At 36.5% G+C, this 26,378-nt stretch overlaps 4 protein-coding genes and 1 long non-coding RNA gene across 5 annotated transcripts; 4 read left to right on the top strand and 1 right to left on the bottom strand.

Annotated features, from left to right (window-relative positions):
* The first annotated feature begins 3,680 nt into the window (after window positions 1-3,680).
* Window positions 3,681-9,616, top strand: LOC139839744 (uncharacterized). The gene is made up of 3 exons (XR_011757050.1): window positions 3,681-3,814; window positions 4,728-4,801; window positions 9,340-9,616. It is a non-coding gene; the product is annotated as an uncharacterized lncRNA (long non-coding RNA).
* LOC139904641 (uncharacterized mitochondrial protein AtMg00810-like) lies at window positions 5,074-6,243 on the bottom strand. The gene has a single exon (XM_071886574.1). The coding sequence runs from the start codon at window positions 6,241-6,243 to the stop codon at window positions 5,074-5,076; it is 1,170 nt and encodes a 389-aa protein (XP_071742675.1).
* Window positions 9,617-14,428: 4,812 nt separating the features above from the next.
* LOC139840424 (pelargonidin 3-O-(6-caffeoylglucoside) 5-O-(6-O-malonylglucoside) 4'''-malonyltransferase-like) lies at window positions 14,429-15,672 on the top strand. Its single transcript, XM_071830691.1, has 2 exons — window positions 14,429-14,869; window positions 15,115-15,672. The coding sequence occupies exons 1-2, from the start codon at window positions 14,429-14,431 to the stop codon at window positions 15,670-15,672; spliced, it is 999 nt and encodes a 332-aa protein (XP_071686792.1).
* A 2,309-nt stretch (window positions 15,673-17,981) lies between these two features.
* Window positions 17,982-18,614, top strand: LOC139840425 (vinorine synthase-like). Its single transcript, XM_071830692.1, has one exon. It carries the CDS (start codon window positions 17,982-17,984, stop codon window positions 18,612-18,614), a length of 633 nt encoding a protein of 210 aa, XP_071686793.1.
* Window positions 18,615-18,665: 51 nt separating this feature from the next.
* On the top strand, window positions 18,666-19,145 carry LOC139840426 (pelargonidin 3-O-(6-caffeoylglucoside) 5-O-(6-O-malonylglucoside) 4'''-malonyltransferase-like). The gene has a single exon (XM_071830693.1). The coding sequence runs from the start codon at window positions 18,666-18,668 to the stop codon at window positions 19,143-19,145; it is 480 nt and encodes a 159-aa protein (XP_071686794.1).
* The last annotated feature ends 7,233 nt before the right edge of the window (window positions 19,146-26,378 follow it).

Here is a 26,378-nt window from a genome sequence, read left to right on the forward strand (position 1 = left end):
TGTTAGCCGACTCAAGTTTACCGGTTAACTTCTGGAGTGAAGCTGTGGCTACAGCATGTTATACAATGAACCGATTGTCAGTAGTCAAGAGATATGGAAAGACTTGCTATGAATTGCTACATAAAAGGAAGCCTAACATTAAACATTTCGAACCCTTTGGTGCACCGTGTTCAATCATGATACGAGATACTGGAGGAAAATTTAATCCTAAGGCTGTTCCTGGTATATTTCTTGGTTATGGGAATCCAAACAAAAGAGTTTTCAACACTGTATCTAAACGTGTTGAAGAACATTTTGAAGTAGATGTTCAAAGAAATGCTGCTATTCCTGCTGGAAAAGGTTTTTCATGGCAGTTTGATTATGAAAATTTGTTTGATTCTTTTGGTCTTCCGTCTGTTGCTACTGATGATGAAGTTATTGTAAGATTACTGAATGAAATGCAGACGTCTCCATCACAAATGGTTCCGAAATCTCAAACGGCACCACAACATCACCCAGTGCCGCAACAACAACTTGTTCAAGATGATGAAGAATCCGGTGATTATCAAGATGATCCATCTTATGATGGATCTGATTCTGAAGAGGAGTCACAACCTATAGACAGTGGCGAAAGTGTTCATAATCTGCCACAAAATGTAGAAGTTCAGGAAGAACAACCAGAACCTGAAGGTGTTCGTAGATCATCACGAACAGTTGTCCTACCTCGACACTTAGATGATTTTATTGTTGATTCGAAAGGAGTTTCTGGAGCACCATCAAATGATGCCTCAACGTCTGAAAATCAGAAAGCTTCAACTGAGAATGTTATGCAAGCTTTCTATTCTTCACTAAATAGGTCAGGCAAACTCTTCTTACATGCATATTCATGCTTTGTGTGTCAAATTGAACCAAATTCTGTTGAGGAAGCTCTTCTTTATGATGATTGGGTAAATGCCATGCAAGAAGAGCTTTTGCAATTCAAGCATTTAGGAGTATGGAAACTAGTGACTCCGCCGCATGGTTGCAAACCTTATGGGCTTAGATGGGTATGGAAGAATAAAAAGGACGAGCAAGGTATTGTAATTCGAAATAAAGCTAGATTGGTTGTGAAGGGATATCAGCAGATCCCTGATATAGATTATGATGAAGTATTTGCACCAGTGGCTAGACTTGAGGCAATTCGAATATTTTTGGCATTCGCATCTTTTAAAGGCTTCAAGGTCTATCAAATGGATGTCAAAAGCGCCTTTTTGTACGGGACTCTCAATGAGACCGTGTTTGTTAAACAACCACCGGGTTTTACAGATCCACACTCTCCAGAAAAGGTATATCGTCTAGAAAAAGCACTGTATGGGCTTCATCAAGCTCCAAGAGCGTGGTATGGTACGTTGTCCAACTATATGATTGATAATGGTTTCAGAAGAGGTGTCATCGATCAGACACTTTTCATCAAAGAAAAGGGCAAGCATATAATGCTAGTACAGGTGTACGTGGATGATATTATCTTTGGATCTACAGATAAGACGATGGTGGATGATTTTGAGGAAATTGTCGTAAGTAATGAAAACGACAAAGATTTTGATGAAGTAATTATTGAAGATGAACCAATAGGTGATTTTCCAGAGTACGAATGTAATAACGATAAAGATCTACCTACATTTCAAGACTACTTCAAAATGAATGAAGAGCTTCTAAACCGTAAATGCGAAGAAAAAGAAAAGACCGAAGATTTGCCTCCAGGGTTTTTACCGGTCAAGATAAATAAAGAAAAGATAGAAGTTCTAGAAGCTGAGTGGAAGATCCTGTTGAGGATCAGAAAATATTGTGAGAAGCCAGCGCCGGAACCTGAATGGATGAATTACATTAATAGACCGGCGAATCTTTTGGCTAAAGGAAAAATAATTGCGTGGGCCTACATTAAAGAGTTGAATATATACGCAATAAAGAAGGAGTACGGAGTGGATTACATCAAACATGGATACGAGTTCACGTCTCTACCGTACTTTGAATTTATGCAGGTGGCTAGGCTCAAAATGTTATATAGGGATTATGACGGAATTCCTAATATTGTCTGCAAGAAGATAAGACACTCGTACTTGTCAAAGAACTTTGAGGGATTCGGCCCTCAATTTCCCACGATCACTTATCGAACAAACAAGAAAACGGGCGAACGAAGAAAGATTGTCAAATACAAGCCAGTAAATTATATGAGAAAGGTTCCTGTGATGAAAATGCCGCAGAACTTTAGCCCACGTTTTCGCTGGTGGTACTACGATGAACGCTCAGAGGAGGCAGTCATCGTTTTGGACAAATTGAAGGAAGATGAGACAGACTCGATACGGGTTTTAGATCCCGTTTGGTTGAGAAATTGATGTGAAGCTGACATCTTCACATTGTACTACAATCGGATGCTGTACAGGCCAGAAAATAGAGTTCAAGCACAACAGTACATTCGTGTTGCAAAGGTTTGCTATTTGAATAATATGGTTACAGATCCGTACAGAGATTGAAGCAGATCGAAGACTTATGAGGAACTAGGTCTTAGGGGGAGTTTGTTAGTGCATATTTTGTAATCCCTAGTTCCATGAACTTTAACGTTTTATTCGATCATGTTGTAACCTGTAATATTGTTAAACGTTGATTGTCGATGTGTTATTTTATATTTGTAAACGTTTAAATATAATTCGTAATATTACTCGACAGTCGGCCGACTGACATGGTCAGTCGACCGACTGTCATTCACTGTCGACCGACATAGGAACTGAGGTATTTAAGCCTAATTAATCTTCATTAATTTGGTTAACAACTCAGCACATTACACACACGCGAAAAACACTTCTGGGTCGAGTCTCTCTCAATCTTCATGTCCAAATACCACAGAATGTCAGTCTAGGCTTCGTGTTTATCAAGATCTAGTCTTGGTTTGACTTGTACGAACCCGAAAACCCATAGATATTCGTTTAAGCTCTTTCTATTGTTATTCCGCCTCTAGATCGTGTTAGGTTGATTCTAAGATCCTCTCTCTCAGCGTCTACAGCACGACACCACGACATTATATCTATAGCCAGATAAATGGGTAGGATAATTATCGGGTTGCATTCTGGTGCGTACATGTGTCACCAGATGGTGTTAACTTCTCAATTTGACGTCGGTGCACGATAGAAACCCAAGAAAGTTGCATAAGTGTCATCATTGTATTCTAGGTCAATGGTTACTTACATTCGGTCACCCTGTCAGAATCTTTACGATTCCGATGAGAGTTATTCACGACTCACGTCGAAGGTTCGAATCTTTTTGTCCTTAAACTCATTTATTGTACTCAAGTATAGGTTTATCCTAGTCCGTGAAAATAAGCTTGATCCCTAGAAGGCCAAAGTTTGCAGGGGTCAAGACTTAAAGAATTAAAAGGTTTGAAATGGTTCATTTGACAAGTTCAGTTTTAAGTATAAATAGTTGAGTGTATAAATGGTTCACTTTAATATTCCAGATCAAAGGGTTCAGTTAAGATCCGATTCAGTTAAGATCACAGGGTTCACAGATCCAATCCAGAGGTAGAAATTGCAAAAATTTCAAATTCAGTGGATATGAAGCCAGAAACCCTAGAAGACAAGCACGTCGATCATCAAAACCCTAATCACGAAATCGATACAACTCATGAATTCGAAGCACTTGTTCGATCTTGGCTCTCAAATCCTCCATCCGAAAATTCACTAAACCCTAATGACGTTCAAACTCGGCTTCAGTCCAATAATTCGTCGTTACCTGATCACATCAAAATCAATGCCGCCATCAGATGTTTACACCCTTTTTAAACTATGGAAACGTCTCCAAAGAGGTATCATATATTCAATTCTCTGTTATAATTGACTTGGGTGTTTGACTACAATTAGGGATTTTGACTTTTATTGAATGAGTGTTTGTTAATAAATTGTGAAAGCCTATAAACTAAGTTACAATGATTTGTTAGCTGCAGAGTATAAATATAGCTTAGGTTGTTAAGCTCAGCCAATAAAGGGGTGTTTGGATTAGCTTCATGAAGTTTATGGTTTCCAAAACTAAACCTTATGTTTCCTAAACCATATGTGGTAGGAACGAGGCTCCCCCCCCCCCCCCCCCCCCCCCCCCCCCCCCCCCTCTCTGTTTTAAGATGTGTAAATTCTGCCACGAATGGGGCTCGAATTTGCGCCCGTATTTGCAAAGGGCTTCCGCATAGCGGGCCCCAACTTCTAAGGAAATGATTACCATTCGCGCCGAAGCGCGCTGGTTAGGGACTTTACAAAAAGACGAGTTGATTAACTCAAAAGAATTTATAATTTAGCTTACAGAGAATCTTTAAGTCAGGGACGATTTGTCTGCTACGCATTCTCGTTATCACGTTATGCATTACGTTAAGAAATGTCACATGAAAATATTGAAGAGAAAAGAGAAGAAGCAGGTAAAGTTACACATTATCGCATCGTATCGCATCGCTTTATTTTGTGATCATCCGATGCTAACATGTTTCTACTTGTCTGCCTATAAGTGATGGGCAGTATGCAACAAAATGCAATGTTATTATTTATGTTTCAGCGATACAACATACTTACTGTTACAAGTGGTTAAAAGAAAAGTGTGGATATATAATTTTAAATTAATGGTACAACTTTTAAGCGAGAACAAGGCAAAGAATTGACTCTATATTTTCTTTCACGATCGAACTTTCTTTATTATTATAATTGCTTCTTTTAAATGTGTCTTTGGTTTTGCAGGGATTGCATACTACTATTAAGTTCTCCAAGACTTCACAAGACTGATGAGAAGAAATCATGTGTTGCACTTTCAAGTATGTTGCATAAATATCCCTTCCCCTTTCTTCTACTCTTTAAATCAGTTCATTAATGTGTGTATATGATTTTAGTTTAGATTACTGATATAAGTGAGTAAAATCTCGTATATGTTATTCATTGATTAACATTGTATATATACAAGTGTCCTACACCTAACTATCAGTAAAGATAGGAACTGACCACATGTGCTTTTGACTAACCCCTATATCTGCTATTCTGTTACAACAATCCAAAGTATACAAAATATACACTACATAATATATCGTGACTAATAGGGTCCCGCAGTCGAATCGGGATGTTGACGAACGTTGAGACTGGAGCGAAAATCATCAAATAGTAGTCGTGGTAGGCCTTTAGTAAAAATGTCTGCAATCTGATAACGAGACGGAACGTGTAGAATACGAAATTGTCCACGAGCTATCTTTTCTCTAACAAAGTGAATGTCTAACTCAATGTGCTTAGTCCGTTGATGTTGTATCGGATTGCTTGCAAGATATATCGTACTCACATTGTCGCAATAAACGATGGTGGCTTTGTTGAGAGGATGATGTAGTTCAAGTAATAAGTTGCGTAGCCAACATGATTCAGAGACTACGTTGGCGACGCCTCGGTACTCCGCTTCGGTACTAGAGCGTGAAATAGTGGGTTGTCGTTTAGACGACCAAGATATTAAGTTGTCACCAAGATACACGCAATATCCGGATGTTGATCTACGGGTGTCGGGGCAACCGGCCCAATCGGCGTCTGTGTAGGAGATGAGTGATGTCGTGTTGGTTTTATGCATGTGTATCCCATAATCAATCGTCCCTTGAATGTATCGAATTATCTGTTTCAATGCTGCCATATGCGTGTCATGAGGATTGTGCATGTGTAGACACACTTGTTGCACGGAGTATGAGATGTCGGGTCTTGTAAAAGTGAGATATTGCAGAGCACCCGCCAAACTTCTATATAAAGATGGGTCAGAATATGGGTTACCAATGTGGCTACTTAGCTTCGACTTTGTGTTTACCGGGGTATGTGAAGGTTTGCATGAGCTCATTGATGCACGTGCTACTATTTCTTTGGCGTATTTGGACTGATTTAAAAATAAGCCAGTTGGTGTTTGCTGTACAGAGATACCCAAAAAATCGCTTAAGTGACCGAGATCTTTCATGGCAAATTTAGTCGATAGATGTTGCATAATAGTAGCTCGAAGTTTGTCAGAAGAAGTAACTAAGATGATGTCGTCCACGTATAGTAGAATATATGCAATGTCTTTTCCCCTTTTATAGACAAATAGCGAGTGATCACAACGGCTATGTATGAATCCGATAGAAAAGACATGGTTGGCAAATCGTTCGTACCATGCCCGTGGCGCTTGTTTGAGACCATATAGTGATAGTGATTTATTTAAGCGACAAACATGATCGGGATAATTAGGGTCCCGGAATCCCATAGGTTGATACATATATACTGTCTCATTTAGGTTGCATGCCATGCAGAAACGCGTTTTTGACATCTAGTTGTCTTATTTGCCAATCATGTGCAAGAGCTATAGAGAGAACAACTCGAATAGTGGCCGGTTTAACGACCGGACTAAATGTCTCCGTGCAATCCACTCCTAATTGCTGTGACCTGCCATCACCAACCAAACGAGCTTTGTATCGCTCAAAAGAACCGTTAGAACGAAATTTATGTTTATAAATCCACATAGATCGAATGACATGCATGTGGGGTTCCCGAGGTACTAAATTCCATGTTTTATTATCAACAAGTGCTCTGTATTCGTCGGTCATAGCATGGTACCAGTTAGGATCGGTCAAGGCTTGTTGCGGGTTTGAGGGAAGTGGAGAAAGAGTGGACGTGGATGAGAGAGATTGAACGGGACTCGTGGTTTATAAATACCTTGCATCCCGCGAGTTGTAATGGTGCGAATAGGATGCGTAGTGTTGACAGTAGGTGAAACAGAAGGTTGAGAAGCATGCAAAGGTGGTGAAATGGGTGTAGGCTTAGTAACTGGAGTAGAAACAGAAGGTGGTGGAGTGATTTGATCAGTAGGTGGAGTTAAATTTGTAGTTGAAACATGTGGGGTTATATTTGGAGATGTATTAGGTGTGCATGTGGAAGATGCAGTAGGGATATAAAATAATGGATTAAATGTATCAGTGAAACATTTGTAATTATTAGGATTGTAATTATTAGGAGAGGTTGTTGTTTTGGACGCAAAGGGAAAAGATTGTTCATCGAAGACTACGTGACGGGAAATGATCTTTTTAGCAGTAAGATCATAGCACTTATATCCGCGATGATTGGATGGAAAACCGAGAAAAACACACGGAGTGGATCGAGGTTGAAGTTTGTGAATGTTTGTAGAGGGAAGTAAAGGATAGCAAAGGCAACCGAATACTCGGAGATGATCATAAGTTGGAGTGCGGTTGTATAATAGTTGGGTTGGAGATAAATTATTTAGAAGTGTACTCGGAAGAACATTGAGTAAGTAAGTTGCGTGTTGAAGAGCATGAGGCCAAAAATTGGAAGGGACACAAGATTGAGATAGAATAGTGCGGATTATATTGTTAATTGCTCTTATTTTTCTTTCGGCTTTACCATTTTGAGATGATGTGCAAGGACACGAGAAACGGAAAACCATGCCGTTGTCATTGCAAAATTGATGAAATTTAGTGTTATTGTATTCGGTACCGTTGTCACATTGAATTGATTTTATATGAATACCAAATTGGGTTTGAACGAATTTATGAAAAGTAGTAAATATGGAAAAGACTTGTGATTTATGTGAGTGGAAAGGTCCATAAAAAATTAGTTTTGTCATCAAGTAATAGTAAGTAATATCGATGGCCAGCATTGCTAGCAATTGGGGAGGTCCAAAGGTCGCTATGAAGAATGTCAAAGGGAGCATGAGTAATATTGGACGATGTATAAAATGGTAAACGCACATGTTTTCCAAAAACACAATCTTGACAAATCTTATTTTTAGTACTAGAATTACAAGGAATGTAATTTTTATCGCTAAGAAAACGAAAAATATTAACGCCTGGATGACCGAGACGTTTGTGCCATAAATCTGAAGACGAAACGGAAAAGGCTGAATGACTTGAAATAGCTTGCATCAAGGAAGGATGAAACGGGTATAGATCACCTGTGCTATTACATCGTATTATTGGGGTCCCCTTCGGAAAGTCCTTCACAGTAAAACCAAACGGGTCAAATTCAATTGAAATGTTATTGTCAATAGAAAGGCGACGAACAGAAATTAAATTCTTAATTAAACGAGATGAGTATAGAACGTTATTTAATTGTAATGGATGAGTAGTGGAGGAGGAAAGTTGAGTGTGACCGTATCCTTGAATCGGCAGTCCATTACCATCACCTACAATAATACGTTTAGAACAATATGTTGGATAATAAAACAGAAATTTACCTTGGTTGTATGTCATGTGAGAGGTAGCACCCGTGTCTAAATACCAATTGTCATCGGGGTGAATTTAGACTCATAATATGCATAGCCGCTTCAATGTCAGTGGGCTGAGACGTAACCGAAGCTGCATAATTAGCAATAGGCCGTGGACCCAATATGCCTGGCTGATTGGTACCTGATTGTGGACGAACCCATGGGGCTGTGGGAAATGGACAGGGAGGTAAAGCCCAATTGTTGTTATTCCAGGCCCAAGGGCCATAAGTCCATGGCCCAGATGTATTAGATGACCCGGTTGACATAAATTGATTAGGATATCCAGATGGACCCCCTCTTCCTCTACCTCGATTTCCAGCTGCGTTTCTTCCTCGATTCCCACGATATGCTCCTCTCCCACGATTATGAACTGACCGATTAGATGAGTTAGTGGGTTGTGGTTGATTAGTGGTTCCGGTAGCGGAGACGAGGGCAGTAGCGGCGGTGGAGGCTGCTTGATTAGCAAGTTTTTGGGTGTGAGATTCTTCAAGAATTAGCATCGAACGTGCCTCATAAAACGAGGGTAATTTCTCACGGTGGGAGATGATGGAGCGGAGACTAGCGTAACTATCATTGAGGCCCGTAACAAGTTGCAGAACCAAGCGATCTTCTTCAATCGCTGGGCCGACGTTGCCTAATTGGTCGGCGAGAATCTTCAATTCCTGACAATAGGATGATGCGTCTGGGAAATTGTCGATACGAGTGTTCGCGAATTGATGTTGCAGGTGAACAGCTCTCGAATTTTTGTTATCGTGAAAGAGGCCCTTCAATCGATCCCAGGCTTGTTGAGCAGTCGCGTCGGGTTTGAATATGGTGCAGAGAAGATCATGCGAGATTGTGCCATAAATCCATTGAAGGACAATGGCGTCGAGGCGCTCCCACGAAGCATTTGGTGTAGGTGGTGTGTTGTTTGTGGAGTGGTGGTGGAAGATGAGGAATCGGCTGGAGCAGGGATAATGTGATCGAGCACCTCATATGCCCGACAATGGATCTGGAAGACACCGGACCAGAAGGAGTATTGACTCTTCTCCATTTCAAGGGTAATCGGTATGAAATTTTTGATGTTGTTAACTGTAATTGCAGGGTGGATTTTGTTTGTGTCAGACATGATAAAGATTGGAAGAAGAAGATGAAGGCGATAGGAGTTTTTTTAGGAGAGAGAGGTGGCTGCTGATACCATATAAGTGAGTAAAATCTCGTATCTGTTATTCATTGATTAACATTGTATATATACAAGTGTCCTACACCAAACTATCAGTAAAGATAGGAACTGACCACATGTGCTTTTGACTAACCCCTATATCTGCTCTGTTACAACAATCCAAAGTATACAAAATATACATATACACTACATAATATATCGTGACTAATAACTGATAATGTATCCGTTCATATCTGCAAATACCATGCAAATTCTTTCATTTGACTTCATGGATATTGCATTAAATTTAATACAGAGAAACTTTGAAATTTCTGCAAATATATTCCCTTAAAATTATATATGACTTAATTGTTTGAAGGCAGCGTTACAAAGATCCCGAATATACATGGTGAAACGAAATGAAGCTCTCCAAAAATTTGAGATGTGAGATTCTTTTTCCGTATTCTTGAATCTTTTGTGTTTCACAAATAGTATTCTAAACAAGTGTTTTTTTTTATTGTTGGCTTGTTGCCCAAGTTTAAGGCAACATCTAGCCTTTTATGTATATCCCCATTGTTAGTGGCTGCATAGTAGTGTAGTCTAACTAGTGCAACGAATCGTGAAAGACTGCGGAATAGGAGTAAGCAAGAACATTAATATGAATGAAACACACACAAGGCAATCGGCCTTATTTTATTTCTCACGTAAATAAACAGATAAAAACTGAATAGGAATTAGGTTTATGGTCCTTTATATAATAGGACTAAACAACTATGAAAAGGAAACAAATAATTGGATCAAGATCCTTATTCCTAAAATAATAAAACTTTACAGGAAAGTAAAACTCCTTGCTTGTTTTCCAAGATGATAATTCATCCTGGATCCCAATTGACCTGTAGCCCAATAACCATCTGCAGACTAGCCTGTTGAGGCACAACATCAAACTTCAGCCCATTAACACAATACAGCAGCCCAACTTTAGCTTGTTTCCTGGACCCTCGTTTATATACCTGGCCATAGTTTCGGCTTGAATCACTAAGAGGAATAATGCACGTAGTAGCACCTGCATCACTAACACTTTGTTAAACTATGTATACAAAAGTTTCATATAATTTGGGTAGAGGTGGCAACGTGGGTGAGATGAGTAAGTCAAAGTGTGTCATTTTGTCGGTGCTGGCTGAAATGTGTCTGGTCTGTTCCTTCTAGTGTTTTTTCAAGTGTGATTAGCATGTCAAATATGAGTATATGACTGTAATAGTTGTTTTCTTTTAAAAATAATAGTCCAGTATATAGTATATGGGAGGTTGATTCGTACACTACCATTTTTAGCCATAAACCACTAAATGTACATTGTTGTGTTGTACAGTACAATACTTTAAAGCACAGTTGGTGGTGTATGGTTAAAAAGTGGTGGTGTACGAATCATCGCCCATAGTATATAGTATATACTTTTTGAAGAAAGATTTTAAATGAAGTTTTATACACTACAACTTGCCTTTGATAATTTCTGACTCTTTTGATACATTTACCTGTTGTTGATGATCAAACCCACATGGGCATGGTCATAATTAAGTGAGTCAATTGCCATCTCAAATGCTTCGTAGTCATTTGCAACATCTTTTGAAGGTTAAAACAAGTGAAAGATATATGAATTTTTCATGTAGCAACTAAAGTTGGTACCATTTTTCTCTGTTTTTCTATAATATACAAATGGCTAATGGGAATGAAAGTGGAATTTTAAAGTTTAAACCCATCACCCCCACTTGGGTTTAGAATATGCCTAATTGTCGGTTTGATTTTTTATTTATTTTTTAATTAGAAACAAATCCATCAATTAAACTCAGTACCCTAAATAACATATATGTTTTGGAAACAAATTTGAAAATACAAGATGAATCTGGAAATACTGTACTCGGATTAACCTATACAGAGCAATGCCCAAAAAACAAAACAAAAGTATTCCTAACCCTTCAGAAATAAACACTCACAGTCTAAACCAACATATGAGGATTGTTATCATCAATTGATTGTTTGAGTATCAAGATGATACACAACAATCACACAATAAATCGGCTAAACAAAGAAAACGGAAAAATTGTTCAAAATACACTTTTTTTAAGGCTTCAAATAAAATATACTTTTTTAAAAAAAATTCTTTTTACACCATTCAGTAGACGGAGTTTCTGTCTACCACATTTATCTGTAGTCTACTACCATTTTTACAAAGTAGTAGACAGTATCAACAAGGTAGTAGACAGTGAGAACAAAGCAGTAGACAACCAATTACAAGGTAACTGATCGTCTACTGCCATGTTGTTACTGTCTACTACCTTGTTGTAGGTGTTGACACCAATAATACATATCAGTCGACACCTACAACAAGGTAGTAGACAGTAACAACAAGGCAGTAGACGGTCAGCTACCTTGTAATTGGCTGTCTACTGCTTTGTTCTCACTGTCTACTACCTTGTTGTTACTGTCTACTGCTTTGTAAAAATGGTAGTAGACGACAGATAAAGGTGGTAGACAGAAATCCCGTCTACCGAATGGTGTAAAAAGACAATTTTTTTAAAAAGTGTATTTTGTTTGAAGCCTTAAAAAAAAGTGTATTTTCATCAATTTCCCAAGAAAACGAGAGGGTCGCGGGCTTAAGAACAGAAATGTAACAACGATAACAAATAAGAATAATACAGTAATAATAATAAGTATCTGTCTTCCAAAATTTACACAAAACTTCTTAACAATCATTAACTGATACATAACAACTCTAACGTGCACTTAACCAAACCAAATTTGGAAATACTGTAACAAATATAACAAGGCTAAGATTGACCAAATTATTAGATACTTTGAACGATCGGATGGATTATTACACTCTACCCTAGCGTGGAGATATCGGATGTAGTCAAGTGTATTATTAATGGCTATTGATTAATCTCTTTGTCAATATATTTTTTATATTAATAATTGCATCAACATCAACCAGATAGAGTGTAATTAGGTGGCCATTGTATACTGTTTAATACTCTTTCTTTGATTCGATTGTATACCTTTTAATACTCTTTCTTTGATTTGATGTATCTGCACCATGTGATTCATATAAAATAGCTATACTCAGGCACTATTATTTGATAATTTAATGCATGTGCACTCGTTTGATAAAATGTCAACGATGAACTCTTGCAATTCAAAAAGCTTTCATACAGAATTAATGAATTTGCATATATACTTGATTTCAATCTTTATTGTTTATTCATTAAGTTTATATCTTCAGTAATTAACTAATATAAATTTATCGAGCTGTGTGTGTACACGAGTTTTTATGGCTTATAAAACAATGAAAATATTATGGGGAGTGATATATGTACCGCTATCTTAACTACATCCACCATGAACTGTGCATTAACAGGTTGTACGATACAACCTGTTAATACACTGTTATGGTGGATGTAGTAAAATTAGTGGTGAATATATCACTACCTATTATGAATTAGACAATTAGTAGTTGCATTTAGACTTGAGAAGACAATTAAAGCAATTAACTTTTTATAAGGTGAAAGCACATCACCAAATAAAATTGACACTTTATACCTTGTGTCACTAATGTAATTACATATTAGCACAACAATTTGTTTCAATATGTGGTTCTTGCAAGTAGTTTTATACTTTTATATCCAGTGGTTTCAATGGATTGTATTATGTATGTCGATCATGTAGAATGCAGTTTTTACATCATACGGGATGAACGATTCGTACCAGTTGTAACAACACTGCTTTGATATATATATATATATATATATATATATAGGGGCAGGATCAATGGGGAAGTAACCAATCGGGGGGAAGCAAAATTTTTTTTGAATTTTTTTTTCGTTTTTTTTGAATTTTTTTTTTCCAGCATCAAGATCACACGAAAATATGAACATTTAGAAGAGACACTTCGTGATGAATGTTATTATTTAGGCGGGAAAATGATCGACAAAAATAACATTCAAGATAATATTGTTCGTGAAGAATACGAACGTTTTTTTTTTCATGTTTTGTGAAGTAAAATTTAGCCCGATTTAGAGTTTAGGGTTTAGGGTATAGGGTTTGGTGTTTTGGGTTATAAACCCAAAACACCAAACCCTAAACCCTAAACTCTAAACCTTAAGTGTTAAAAACTCAATCTAAATCCTAAATCTAAACCCTAAATCTAAACCCTAAACCCTAAATTTCTAAACCCTAATATCTAAACCCTATAAACCCTAATATCTAAACCCTAATATCTAAACCCCAATAGCTAAAACCTCAAAATACGCTCGAAAAACACGATAATTGTTATATATTACTTCTTCGAGCGTTTTTCCGCCAAAATAAAAACATTTATCACAAAGTGTCTCTACTAAATGTTCATATTTTCATCTCATCTATAATGTTCGTGAACAAAGTTTTTTCAAAAAACGAAAAAAAAAAGTTTTTGCTTCCCCCCGCTTCCCCCCGAATGGTTACTTCCCTCTTGATCCTACCAATATATATATATATATATATATATATATATATATATATATATATATATATATATATATATATATATATATATATATATATATATTATTTTGCCGTCAAAAAATGTTGTGTATGACATTAATATACATGCATACTAACGGCACAACTAACGTATACTATTACCATTAGTGTCACAAATCACTCTACATGACATTAATGTACATGTATACTAGTGGCACAACTAACATATACCATTAATGTAGACTTCGTATATACAATTATTGCCATATTAGTGACACAAATTGTCATTTCTAAGTCATTATAGTCTACTAGAATATCTGACAAGTTATACAAATATAAGTTTCTAATAAAGTCAACGCATATGCCTTGAATTTATATATCACTGCCTGCATTTCCACTCCAATAATTAATTTAAATTGAAGCATCTAAGATCTCAAGTTAATTATAAATGTAGCTCCGTTTTAGGTGAAAGCATTGTTATCTTCTTGCTCTTCATCAACTAAAGAGTACTAAACACTAATAATGATGAAGATTTCAAAACAATCAAGCACATTCATAAAACCTTACGTCCCAACCCCTCAAACTCATCGTCATTATAGGTTAAGCTTATTCGACGAGGTAGTTCCTTTTTGGAATGTAAAGGCCATTCTTTTCTTCTCCCCGATTAGTGGTCAGATTAGAAAGTTTATAGTTGGGCTAGAAACATCCCTTGCGAAAACCTTAACACATTTATACCCTCTAGCCGGTAGATATGTTGATGAAACTCAAATCGTTGAGTGTAATGATGAAGGTGTTGAGTTTATACACGCTGAAGTTAACATTAAACTTCAAGAAATTCTTGGATCGGTAATGGATTCTAAAATGGTTGACGAATTCATTTCACTCAATACTCGTGCGGCTCATAAGTTGACCGACCCATTACTTTCAATACAAGTTACTAAATTTGAGTGTGGAGTGGTAGCTGTACATTCCTAAATGTTTGGGCTGCTATAAATCGAGAAGAAAATGAGTTTGAATTCTCAGGTGCATGTTTCAACTCATCGTCGTTGTTTCCTTCACGTGGTCTACGTACTATGGATATACCAAGTGTTAGTGGTGATATGTTAAGCAAGTATACAAGAAAGAAATTTTCGTTCAGTGAGAGTGAAATATCAAACATTAGAGCAAAACCTGCGTTCGCAAGTGGAAATACTAGCACTCGTCGTTAGTCCAAGGTACAGTTGGTAATGGCCATCCTTTCAAAGGCTTTCATTGATTTGGATCGTGCGATAAATAAACATCCAAGAGAGTCTATAGTCATGCAACCAATGAATCTAAGGGGGAAAATGGCATCCCTAATTCCTAAGCATTCTTGTGGGAATCTTTTGGCTTACTGTATCAAGAAATCTGGGATTTTTGAAACTACCATTGAATTGGCGGATGTTATAAACGATTCAATCAAGAAGGCTGTAAATAACTACTCAAAAGTACACCATGATACAGAAGAAGGAAAATCTATGGTTTGGGATTCCATTTTACAGATGGCCAACATTGCGGAATCTACTCATGTGATTGGATTTACTAGTTGGTGCAAGTTTCCTTTTTACGAAGCTAACTTCGGCTTTGGAAAACCAATTTGGGTTGCTCCTGGGACAGTACCACTGAAAAACTCAGCATATTTGATGGATGATGCAGGAGGTAATGGAGTTGAAGCACATGTCTTTTTGGAAGTTAACGACGTCCCTATGTTTGAAAAAAGTCAAAATGCTAATGCTTTACGTTCTTAAAAATCTTTTTCTTTCGCTTGTTTGATTTTGATGATTGATTATATTATAAGGTAAGTTGATTTGTGATTTTTCATGACATAATTACGCTCCTCGTCCCTGTGGTATATATCAAATAGCACTCCTCGTCCTTTTTCCGAATTTTCTGCATTCCTCGTCCCTGTGGTATTAATTTATTTCACTCCTCGCTCCTCCATCTAATTCCGTCAATTTTAGCCGTTAGGTCAAGTCATGTGCCATGGATATGGGGGTATTTTCGTCATTTTACCTTTCCCTTATCATTTTGGCTTATTCATCTTCATCTTCTGGCTTCTTCATCTTCATCCAAAAACTCCATCTTTAAATCAGAACAAGCAGGTAGAATGGAAGAAATTGAAACCGAGTTGGGTTTTCCTCCATCTAAACCCATATCTCTAAAGGCTTGGAGACCCAACTTTGGCTTCCCACAGGTAACATAAGAAGAACATATTGAGGTCCAAGAAATCACATCCAAGAAGATCGTGATGAAACTCAAACGTAACAGTGTCTTTATAAGCTCTTTGAGCCTCATTAAGATCTCTAGATGTGGCACAAGCTTTGACAACAGACAAAAGTATACTGAACATCACAAATTTCTTTGTTGATTACATCTCACAAATTTATTACACCCAAATTATAACAAGTTGGTTTTCAAATTAATATTTACAACACACCAGAAAATAACATCTAGCAATATTCAAATCTTCATCTCAAATATAATGTTCAAAAGAGACAAGAACACCAAATCACTACTGTAACCGCAATTATTTGATAAGTAAACACAATTTGGGGGAAAAATTAGAGCTTGAAGAAAAGATAAAAAAACAACCCTTGATGTAGGATCTAGTAGCTTACATGTAGCCGGAATCGTAAATCGTTAGCTTACGTTCATTGTCTAGAGGGAATCTGTTCATCTTCCGCTCTTTATAGTATGAGTTTTGTGGCAATAATCGAGATCGATAACCTGCACGATTGCTCATCGAAAACCTGCAGGCAACTTCGTTCTTGATGGTGGTGATGTGAGTAAACAACGAAAAGGATGTAGATGAAAGAGGTGAGAGAGGGGATGAAGATGATGGCTTTGATTTATTTAGGGTTCATTTTAAGATAAAAAAGAAAGAAATTGGAGAAATAAATATGTAAAGTAACGAAAGTACCCTCACATGCCTTGTACATGACTCCATTTAACGGCTGAAATTGACGGAATTGGACGGAGGGACGGGGAGTGAAATAAATTAATACCACAGAGACGAGGAATGCAGAAAATTCGGCAAAAGGACGAGGAGTGTTATTTGATATATACCACAGGGACGAGGAGCGTAATTATGTCATTTTTCATTTGTCGAGTGAAATTGGGGTTTCTACATATTTTGACAAATAAATCAAAAAAAATTTGTTTTTAATATATCAAAATATGGGGATTATCTTTGAATCTTTAATATATCATCATTCCTCATCATTATTATATATGATTAAAAAAAAAAAAAAAAGGTTTTAGCTGTAGGAGTAGCGAACAGTTGTTTGGTGCCTCTTTCTTTTTTAACTTTTTGGTGTCTCCCATCTCTCTTGTCGATTAATAACATGTGTTGAATCTATTAAATGGCTTTAGTTATGAATTACTTCATAATCTTTGTAATTTGTTTAGTAGTGTGATGAATTGGTCTGCTACGACCTCAACAACATGATATTTATCATATTTTTTTATTGAATTTTATGATGAAGCTGGTACATCAAAGAAATTGTTGATTGGATATAAAATTTTGTGATTGTAACTGGGTTGATCAAGACGAAGGTTTATAAAGTTATGGTTTAAAATTTCAGGAAGATGAAGATTAGAGTAAAGAAATTATGGTTTATGAAATATTGGAGATGAAGATGAGTAAAAAGACAAATTTACCGCACATGTCAAAGGTTAACGGACTTTTTTAACGGAAGTTAGTCGTAGGGATTCTAAATGCACTTTTATGAAAATCAAGGGATTCTAAATGCAAAAGAAACTGAGGGACTCTGATTGTCAAATAGTGTAAGGGACGAACGAGCAAAAAAGTCTATATGATTATATAATATATACATTCTTGATTCGTGCAGAAGTATAAGATTCTAAAAAAGTCAACGCATACCCATTTATATTTTAAATTTATATTTATATTTGCATTTACACTCAAGCTCCAGTAGTTAAATATAATATAATTGAAGCATCTAAGACTAATATATTATCTATAAATGTAGCTCTAATTTAGGTGAATGCATTGTGATCTTCCAACTCTTCTTCAACCAAAGAGTATTAAACACTGATGATGATGAAGCTTTCAAAACAATTAAGCATATTCATAAAACCTTTAGTCCCAACCCCTCAAACCCATCGTCACTATAAGTTAGGCCTCATCGATGAGATAGCTTTTTTTTGGAATGTGAATGTCGTTCTTTTCTTCCCACCGATTAGTTATCAGAATAGGAAGTTTGTTGTTGGGTTAGAAAAATCCCTTGAGAAAACCTTAACACGATTATACCCTCTTGCTGGTAGATATATTGATGAAACTCAAATAGTTGAGTGTAACGACGAAGGTGTTGAATTTATACACGCCAAAGTTAACATCAAACTTCAAGAAATTATTGGATCTGAAATGGATCCTAAATTGGTTGATGAATTCATTTCATTCAATAGTCGTGCGGCTCATAAGTTGACCGGCCCATTACTTTCAATACAAGTTACTAAATTTGAGTGTGGAGGGGTAGCAGTTGGTGTAAGCGCTACACACAAGATTGTTGACGCCTCCACTTTGTGTACATTCCTAAATGTTTGGGCTGCTATAAATCGAGAAGAAAATGAGTTTGAATTCTCAGGGGCATGTTTCAACTCGTCAACGCTGTTACCTGCTCGTGGTCTTCGTCCTATAAATATACCAACTATTAGCGGTGATTTGTGAAGCAAGTATACAAGAAAGAAATACTCGTTTAGTGAGAGTGAAATATCAAACATGAGAGCAAAAGCTGCATTCGCAAGTGGAAATACTGGCACTCGTCGTTGGTCCAAGGTACAATTGGTAATGGCCATCCTTTCAAAGGCTTTCATTGATTTGGATCGCGCGATAAACAAATATCCAAGAGAGTGTATAGTCATGCAACCAATGAATGTTAGGGAAAAAATGGCATCCCTAATTCCTAAGCATTCTTGTGGGAATCTTTTGGCATATTGTTTCACAAAATCTGGTATTTATGAAACTACCATAGAGTTGGCAGATGTTATAAGTGATTCAGTCATAAAAGCTGTAAATAACTTCTCAAAAGTACACCACGATACCGAAGAAGGAAAATCAATGGTTTTGGATTCGATTTTAGAGATGGCCAATATTCCAATATCTACTCATTTGATTGCATTCAGTAGTTGGTGCAAGTTCCCTTTTTATGAAGCTAACTTTGGCTTCGGAAAGCCAATTTGGGCCGCCCTGGGACAGTAGCATTGGAAAACACAGCGTATTTAATGGATGATGTTGGTGGTAATGGAGTTGAAGCATACGTCTTTTTGAAAGTTAACGACGCCCCTATTTTTGAAAAAAGTCTGAATGCCAATGCTTTTTGTGCCTAAAAGTCTATTTCTGACGCTTGTCATGATCATTTGATTGTAATGTAAGTTAATGCTTAATTTACATGGGTGTGTTTGTAACAAATGTTTGATCATTTGAGAGATCGAAATGCATGCTTTCAGATGGTTGGTAAGCAACAAGCATCTTCAGCATTTTCATATATTTTCATATAGTTTATGCGAAGGGATTACAATGTTTACTGGAGTGGTTGGTTTTTTAATTGGTCATTCAATATTTTTCACATTTTTAACACACTATAGTTTGAAATTATTCATTACTCTCTAGTTTGAATACGTTATAAATATATAAATGTTTACTGGGTGATCTGCTGTATAACTGTTTGATGAATCTACATGTACACATACATAATGAAAAATATTGTGACTAATCGAACATTATTAACCACATTATAATAGGAGTAGAAGTAGAAATAAAGTATATACTTTATACAGTGTTATGAAAATGGGATATACACAGATGTATTATGCTATATTATAAACGTTGTTGATGTTACATGTTTTAATATCTTTTTGAAAAGTCTTCCGTTGAATAAATGGGATTAGAATTAGCAGATAATTAATATTAGTGATAGTGATAGTGATTACTGATTAGTATTTTTTATTTTTATTTTTTTTAACGGCGATTTTTTTGGCATCAGTAGATCATTTCTTTCAACGACCCTCATCATTTGCACGTAACACACACGTTCGGGCGGAAACCCGAACCCGATCGACGGTACCCGGGAACACATCCATTCGGGCAGTGGCCGGGTAGGGGTCCGCAAATGAATCCGGTAAAACCTCCCTATAGGGTCAATATATACCACCATTATTGGTGTTTAATTGATTTAAAGAAAATCATGTCATCCCTAAGAATTGACTCCATGACCTCTCCCTATCTCATGACACAAAGTACATGAGGAGAACCAATGTAAATCATCTATAAGTTCATGGCTGATATAGATTATATACAGCAGCTGGTCAATAACAACTAATAATAAACTAATAAAACGATGACCATAGTTTTGCTTTTTAATATTGTTGGTCCGATTAAGGATCTTTAACAACAATAAACGAGCAAGAACAAAGACGGAAGAGATAAACACGATGAATTCAATGTAAATCACTATAATCGAATAAGTGTTACACTTACATTAATGATTAAACAGAGAAACGTCGGTGGCCAGGGGAGATCGAGCATGATCTCCCCTATGCGCATGATCGCCAAAACGAGACTCTCCCAATTAGAGTTTAGACTCTTATCTCTTAACCCTAATGAACACATAAACTAGTATTTATAGGCAAACTAGACATTAACCCTAATGGACCTCATTCATCCGAATGGGTCTCTGAATATTATGGCCCAACAGTTACATATGCTCCTGTAACTGACCAGTTTCACGCGTATACATCAACTAGGTGTACAATAAAATAATAAACGTTATTCGCCCAGCGACGGCCACACAAATATGCATTAACAAATTCCCCCTTGGACGTTGCTGGCGAATTATTGTAAACACCTTTTGCAATATTCAGTCAATCTTTGCAGTAGTACCATAATCTTATGATTCACAAGCTCCATCAAAAGTCTCCCAGAATACTTGAAAACCCAAACTTCGAACAACAATGTATTCTGCCCATTGAAGTCGAAATGCTAATCGTCATCCTGTAGTTTCTTCAAACTTCACTCGTACGTGTTAACCATAGTACTAATACAACAAAATTCCCCCTAAGACAGAGCTCGATCAAATTCTTGATGTTCTAGTATTCAAACAAACCAATAAGCTCAGTATCGTCAACTGTAGAACTTCCCCCTCGCTAATAGCTACATCCTAATAAACTTTATAAAGCACGTATCGTCCTCATGACTCAAACATTATATGCATATAATATAGGCTTCAATCCCACAACTAACGATCCCAAACATATCAATAAGTACTCCAATTAGTCACCAAGAATGACAAATGTATCCCAAACATATCCTATGATTGTGTAACAATAACCCAAAACAAATTCCCTCAACAAAGCGGAATCAACAAAATGCGCAAGATAAAATATAACGTCGTTGGCCCATAAATAGTCTATGCTCCAGACTACCCCAACAATAAATTACTAAATACACCATCGTGTTCTTCACATATTCACTATTTAGAGAAATTTAATGAACGAAGGAGATCATCCACCAAACATGTATAGACATTTTTCAAGTGAATCTTTTTATTCCTCTCATACAAAAATTCATAAAAACGTAAAAAACTCAATTTCTTCCTTTTATTCAATCGATGAAAACAATTAAAATATGTAAATGTGAAGTTCAATGATCAACTAATCAACTAAAAAGCTCCACTGTTACCTTTAATTTCTTGTCAGACATCAATCTCTACTTCAAATGGAGATAATAGCATCAATTAAATATGTTTGGACTTAGGACAAAGTTAGGCCCGATGGGCTTCAAATTGGGCCTTAACTAGTTTCTAATACAATAACATTAATTAAATTAGAAAAATAAAGCACGCATGCCTGGGTTCGAACTCGAAACCTTTTGAATCCAAACACGACTTGTTAACCAATTAATCTCAACTTGTTATCCTAAAATATATTTCATTTCAGTATTTTTAAACCAAAACTCACAGTCGTCTTCTTCAACCTAAAAAACAAACCCAAAAACCCGCAACTTATATTTAAAATTGATTCATGCAAATAATATATAAAACCTATACGAATGAGCATGAATCGTATGCAAGGACCACGAATCATGCAAAAGTGGTTCTTCAGATCTGAAATTTGTTCAGATTCAGGCATGGTGGTGTTGTGGTGGTCTTAGGTGGCGAACGGTGGAGAAGCTAAACTACTTCAAATTAGAACCCTAAAACTTCCAGATAGCATCATTACACCATTCCAAACACTTCTGCAATATTTCCAAACAACACCTTAAATGATCAAATCGATTCCAACATAGACTTGTATTTTTCGAACGGAAATCGTGATCAAAACTACAACACATGATCAAATTAACTTCTGAAAATTTAAAGAAACGATCACAAGATGATAAGGAAACTTTGTGTATTACCATATTTTGCTAACACACACTTTGAAATCGTTGACCAATTTTGACTCATGAAGAAGATGAAAGAAATCCTAAGCTAACGTCTTTGATCAGAAAAATTGATCTGAAACAAGAGCTCGGTTGCTCTAGCTCTGATACCAATTTGTTGGTCTGATTAAGGATCTTTAACAACAATAAACGAGCAAGAACAAATACGGAAGAGATAAACACGATGAATTCAAAGTAAATCACTATAATCGAATAAACGTTACACTTACATTAATGATTAAACAGAGAAACATCGATGATCATGGGAGATCAAACATGATCTCCCCTATACGCAGGATCGCTAAAACGAGGCTCTCACAATTAAGGTTTAGACTCCTATCTCTTAACCCTAATGAACATATAAACTGGTATTTATAGGCAAACTAGACATTAATCCTAATGGACCTCATTCATCTGAATGGGCCTCTGAATATTATGGCCCAACAGTGACATATGCTCCTGTAACTGATCAGTTTCACGCGTATACATCAACTAGGTGTACAGTAAAATAATAAACGTTATTCGCCCAACAACGGTCACACAAATATGCATTAACAAATATTATGAATTATAAATTATTAATTATGGAGTGTTATTATTATGGTTGGGATTAAGTTTGTTAAAACCAAAGAAACAGCGATGGGTTTAGAAAGCTCAAGGCTTCTTTCTTAGGTTGGTTGCTTTACGTTACACTCATTTTGGAAAAGGCTTCCATAGGGCCCAACTTCAAAGGTAATGGATACTGTTGACCTGTTAGTTCATTGGTTACTACTTCAATGTTCATGTAGCTTTTGTATGCAATATGACCAAATCAAGCGTATTCTCCATGGTTAATGTTTTAATCTCCTTGATAATATACTATCATATCATTCATTTTGGCCTCCACTGTTTAATATATTTTGTATGAGATTCTTTTAGATCATGACTATAGTTAGACATTCCATTATACCGCATTTATCCAAATGATGTGTTGAAGGTGTGAAGAATTTAATCAAAGGAACAAGGCTTGACTTGGTGAACAAGTCGTAGAGAGCTTCAATTGATGAACAAGTTGTAGGGAGCTTGACTTGGTGAACAAGTTTTAGAGATTTTATTGCCTTAATTAAATCTTCTAGTAAGAATAGAGTATAGAGCAAGTAATAGATATTTATGGAATGTCTTTTGCTTGAAGGACAAGTGTAACTTGGTTGACAAGTTTAACTCTGTCTATAAATTGTAACCCCTAGCCTCATTGTAATGTGTACACGAAAATAATTGTGAAAAATCTCTGGTTTGCGCCCGTAGAGTAAACCATTCTCCGTGTTTTGGAGTTGGGATATAACCACGTTAAATACCCGTGTTTTATCGTTATGCTTTAATTATTCGTTTGTCGTTTGTGGGTAAGTGATTCGCATAAATCACTTGTCTTTTTAGGGCCTACCGAATTCCTAACAAGTGGTATCAGAGCTCAAGGTTCGAGTATGGGAACGATGGAGAATTGAAAGTATGGTGAACGAACGACGGGTATATGATGTGATGCAACATGTATCATGATCATGGGATCAGTCAATGGGGTCGATGATCGGATCGATGGGTCTTGTTGCTGAGAGATTTTCGGGAAGATCCTAGTATCGGATCTAAGTTATCATTCCTTGCGGTCCCGTTTGAGGGAATGATGAACTTTTAAAATTCGGATTCTACTGCGCAGATGGAGGAGAAAAATCATAACAGGTTCGTTAACCGTTGGATTGGTTTGAAATTTTTACCGAAGGTGCTAGATACATATTTTTAGTGGCCGTAAAAATTTGAGGAAGATCGAATCGCTAGATCTCGAGATATAGTTTTTCGAAGCTGCTGCCATTCAGGTTTAAACTGTTAGGATTCGGAGCTGTTAGAGAAGAAAAATCATTACGGGTTCATTAAGCGTCGGATCGCCTTGAAAATTTTACTATAAGTAAAAGACGTAAAGATCTAGTCGTGGTCAAAATTTGACAGTGATCAGACCGTTAGATCTAGAGTTATGTTTTTTCGAAGTTGCAGTTGCTCGAGTTTGGAGCTGCAGTGAGAGAAAAATCAAAGAGGGTTCGTCTACTGTTGGATCGACGTGAAACTTGGACTGCAGGTTCCAGAAGTAATGACATAAGAGTGGTAAAATTTTGGTGATGATCAGACCGTTGGATCTTGAGATACGATTTTTTAAGTTGCAGTAGTTTTATGAGAGAGTTCTGGTTTTGATGTTACGAGTGGCGAGACGATTTGTTTTGCGAATCTTCAGGCGATAAAGGTTGTGATTTTTCAAAGATGTAGCTTTGTTACGGGAGCCAAAATATATTCCGGATGTGATGGATGGCGTTGTGGGCGCACTTCTCATTGTGCATGCATTCCCTTGGTAACATTGAGTTAATCCTGAAGTCTTGTATCAAAATCTCACTGGTCCGCACACAGATAGTTTGAGAGTTCCGTTTGGCGGTGGTAAAGGTTGGGTCCGAACTGTCGTTGGAAGGGATGCCCATATGGATTTGGGTTTGAGGGGAGGTTTGTTATGGTACAAACCAAAGTCATACATCGGATATGAGATAGAAACAAATATGTGCTTAAAAGGTAGTTTCTCTCTAGTTTTGATGGTAAGGTAGAAAACAGTGGGACAAATTTAAAGTAGGAGTTATCGAGAAGGTTGGATACTCACAGGTTGTAGTCTGGATGGGTGGATAGCGCAACGTGACATTTGCACCATGTCAACGGTTGGCTTAACCCCTTGGTTGGCACATGCGGTTGTGCACCCTCAGTGGATGAGTTGATCTTAGAACCTTGTACCGTAAGTAGACTTGATGTGATCCCATTCAAGTTGTGTTCCGAGGTTGCAGTATGTACTAAAGAAGGTTGGATCTTGACTATCATTGGAGGGATGCCGAGTTGAACTTGAGTTTGAGGGGAGGTTTGTTGGAATTCAAACCAAAGTCAAACATCAGATTATTGAACGGGTTGACCAATGTACTTGGTCAAATATTCCATAGTATTTTGGAGTATGTGAGCAGGGTTAGAGCTTCTCTCACTGAAGAATTGGTTTGAAGTTGTCGGATATGACGCATTCGACTGATGCTTTAGGTTTGGTTGACATTGGTACAACAAAGCAAGTGATTTTTTTCGGGGTGACCAATTAGGAATCTTTAGGTGATGGTAGAGTGGATAATCTTGTAACTCATGGAACTTGAGTTTTCTAGAGGGTATCGGGAATTCGATGGGAGTTTGGTAACCGACGGAAGTACCGAGCTAGTGGGAGTTTGACGACTAATGGGAGTTATGGAGACGTTTATGCAACTTGGGTCTCTGGTACTCACAAGATTAGTGCGTATGACACTAGGGTACTTTGATGCTGCATGATGTGTGCAGAGGTGTATACGAAATACTATTATTTTTATTACGAAATACTATTAAATACGATACAATTTACACAAGTTATTTATTTATTTATTTATTGAATGGATATACCTAAACCTTGCTACAACACTTATAGGCAGTGTACCTAATCGTAGAGTAGTGTAGTTTTTAGTAAGTCCGGTTCGTTCCACAGGGATACAGCTGAGTTTAACGCTATATTTTTCACAACTATATTTGTATATATATATATATATATATATATATATATATATATATATATATATATATATATATATATATATATATATATATATATATATATATATATATATATAGTATTATTATTATTATTATTATAAAAGGGGGGGGGGGGGTTTACCGTTTAGTGACTAGTTTGTCGATTTTAAGTTCTAATGCAAAATATTAACTTAATTTAAAGCGTAAAGTAAATGACGATAAATAAAAATGCGATAAAATAAAAGTACGATAATTAAAAGTGCAATAAAATAAAAGTACGATAAATAAAAGTGCGATGAAATATAAAATAAAAGAATTATGCTTATTTAAACTTCCGTAATCATGATGTTTGACGTGTTGATTTTAATTTATTACCAAGGGTTAATTGTCCTTTGTCCTGGATTATTCGATATGTCCATC

This window comes from Rutidosis leptorrhynchoides, chromosome 4, assembly GCF_046630445.1.
Source record: "Rutidosis leptorrhynchoides isolate AG116_Rl617_1_P2 chromosome 4, CSIRO_AGI_Rlap_v1, whole genome shotgun sequence".
In the NCBI taxonomy this organism is placed as follows: domain Eukaryota; kingdom Viridiplantae; phylum Streptophyta; class Magnoliopsida; order Asterales; family Asteraceae; genus Rutidosis; species Rutidosis leptorrhynchoides.

Excerpts from the sequence above, each read along its gene's own strand:
- LOC139840426 (XM_071830693.1), top strand. The coding sequence starts at position 18,666 with ATGAGAGCAAAAGCTGCATTCGCAAGTGGAAATACTGGCACTCGTCGT.
- LOC139904641 (XM_071886574.1), bottom strand. The coding sequence starts at position 6,243 with ATGGGATTCCGGGACCCTAATTATCCCGATCATGTTTGTCGCTTAAAT.
- LOC139840424 (XM_071830691.1), top strand. The coding sequence starts at position 14,429 with ATGATGAAGATTTCAAAACAATCAAGCACATTCATAAAACCTTACGTC. Across the intron at positions 14,870-15,114 it reads TTGAGTGTGGAGTGGTAGCT|TCCAAGGTACAGTTGGTAAT; the intron begins GTACATTCCTAA and ends ACTCGTCGTTAG.
- LOC139840425 (XM_071830692.1), top strand. The coding sequence starts at position 17,982 with ATGATGATGAAGCTTTCAAAACAATTAAGCATATTCATAAAACCTTTA.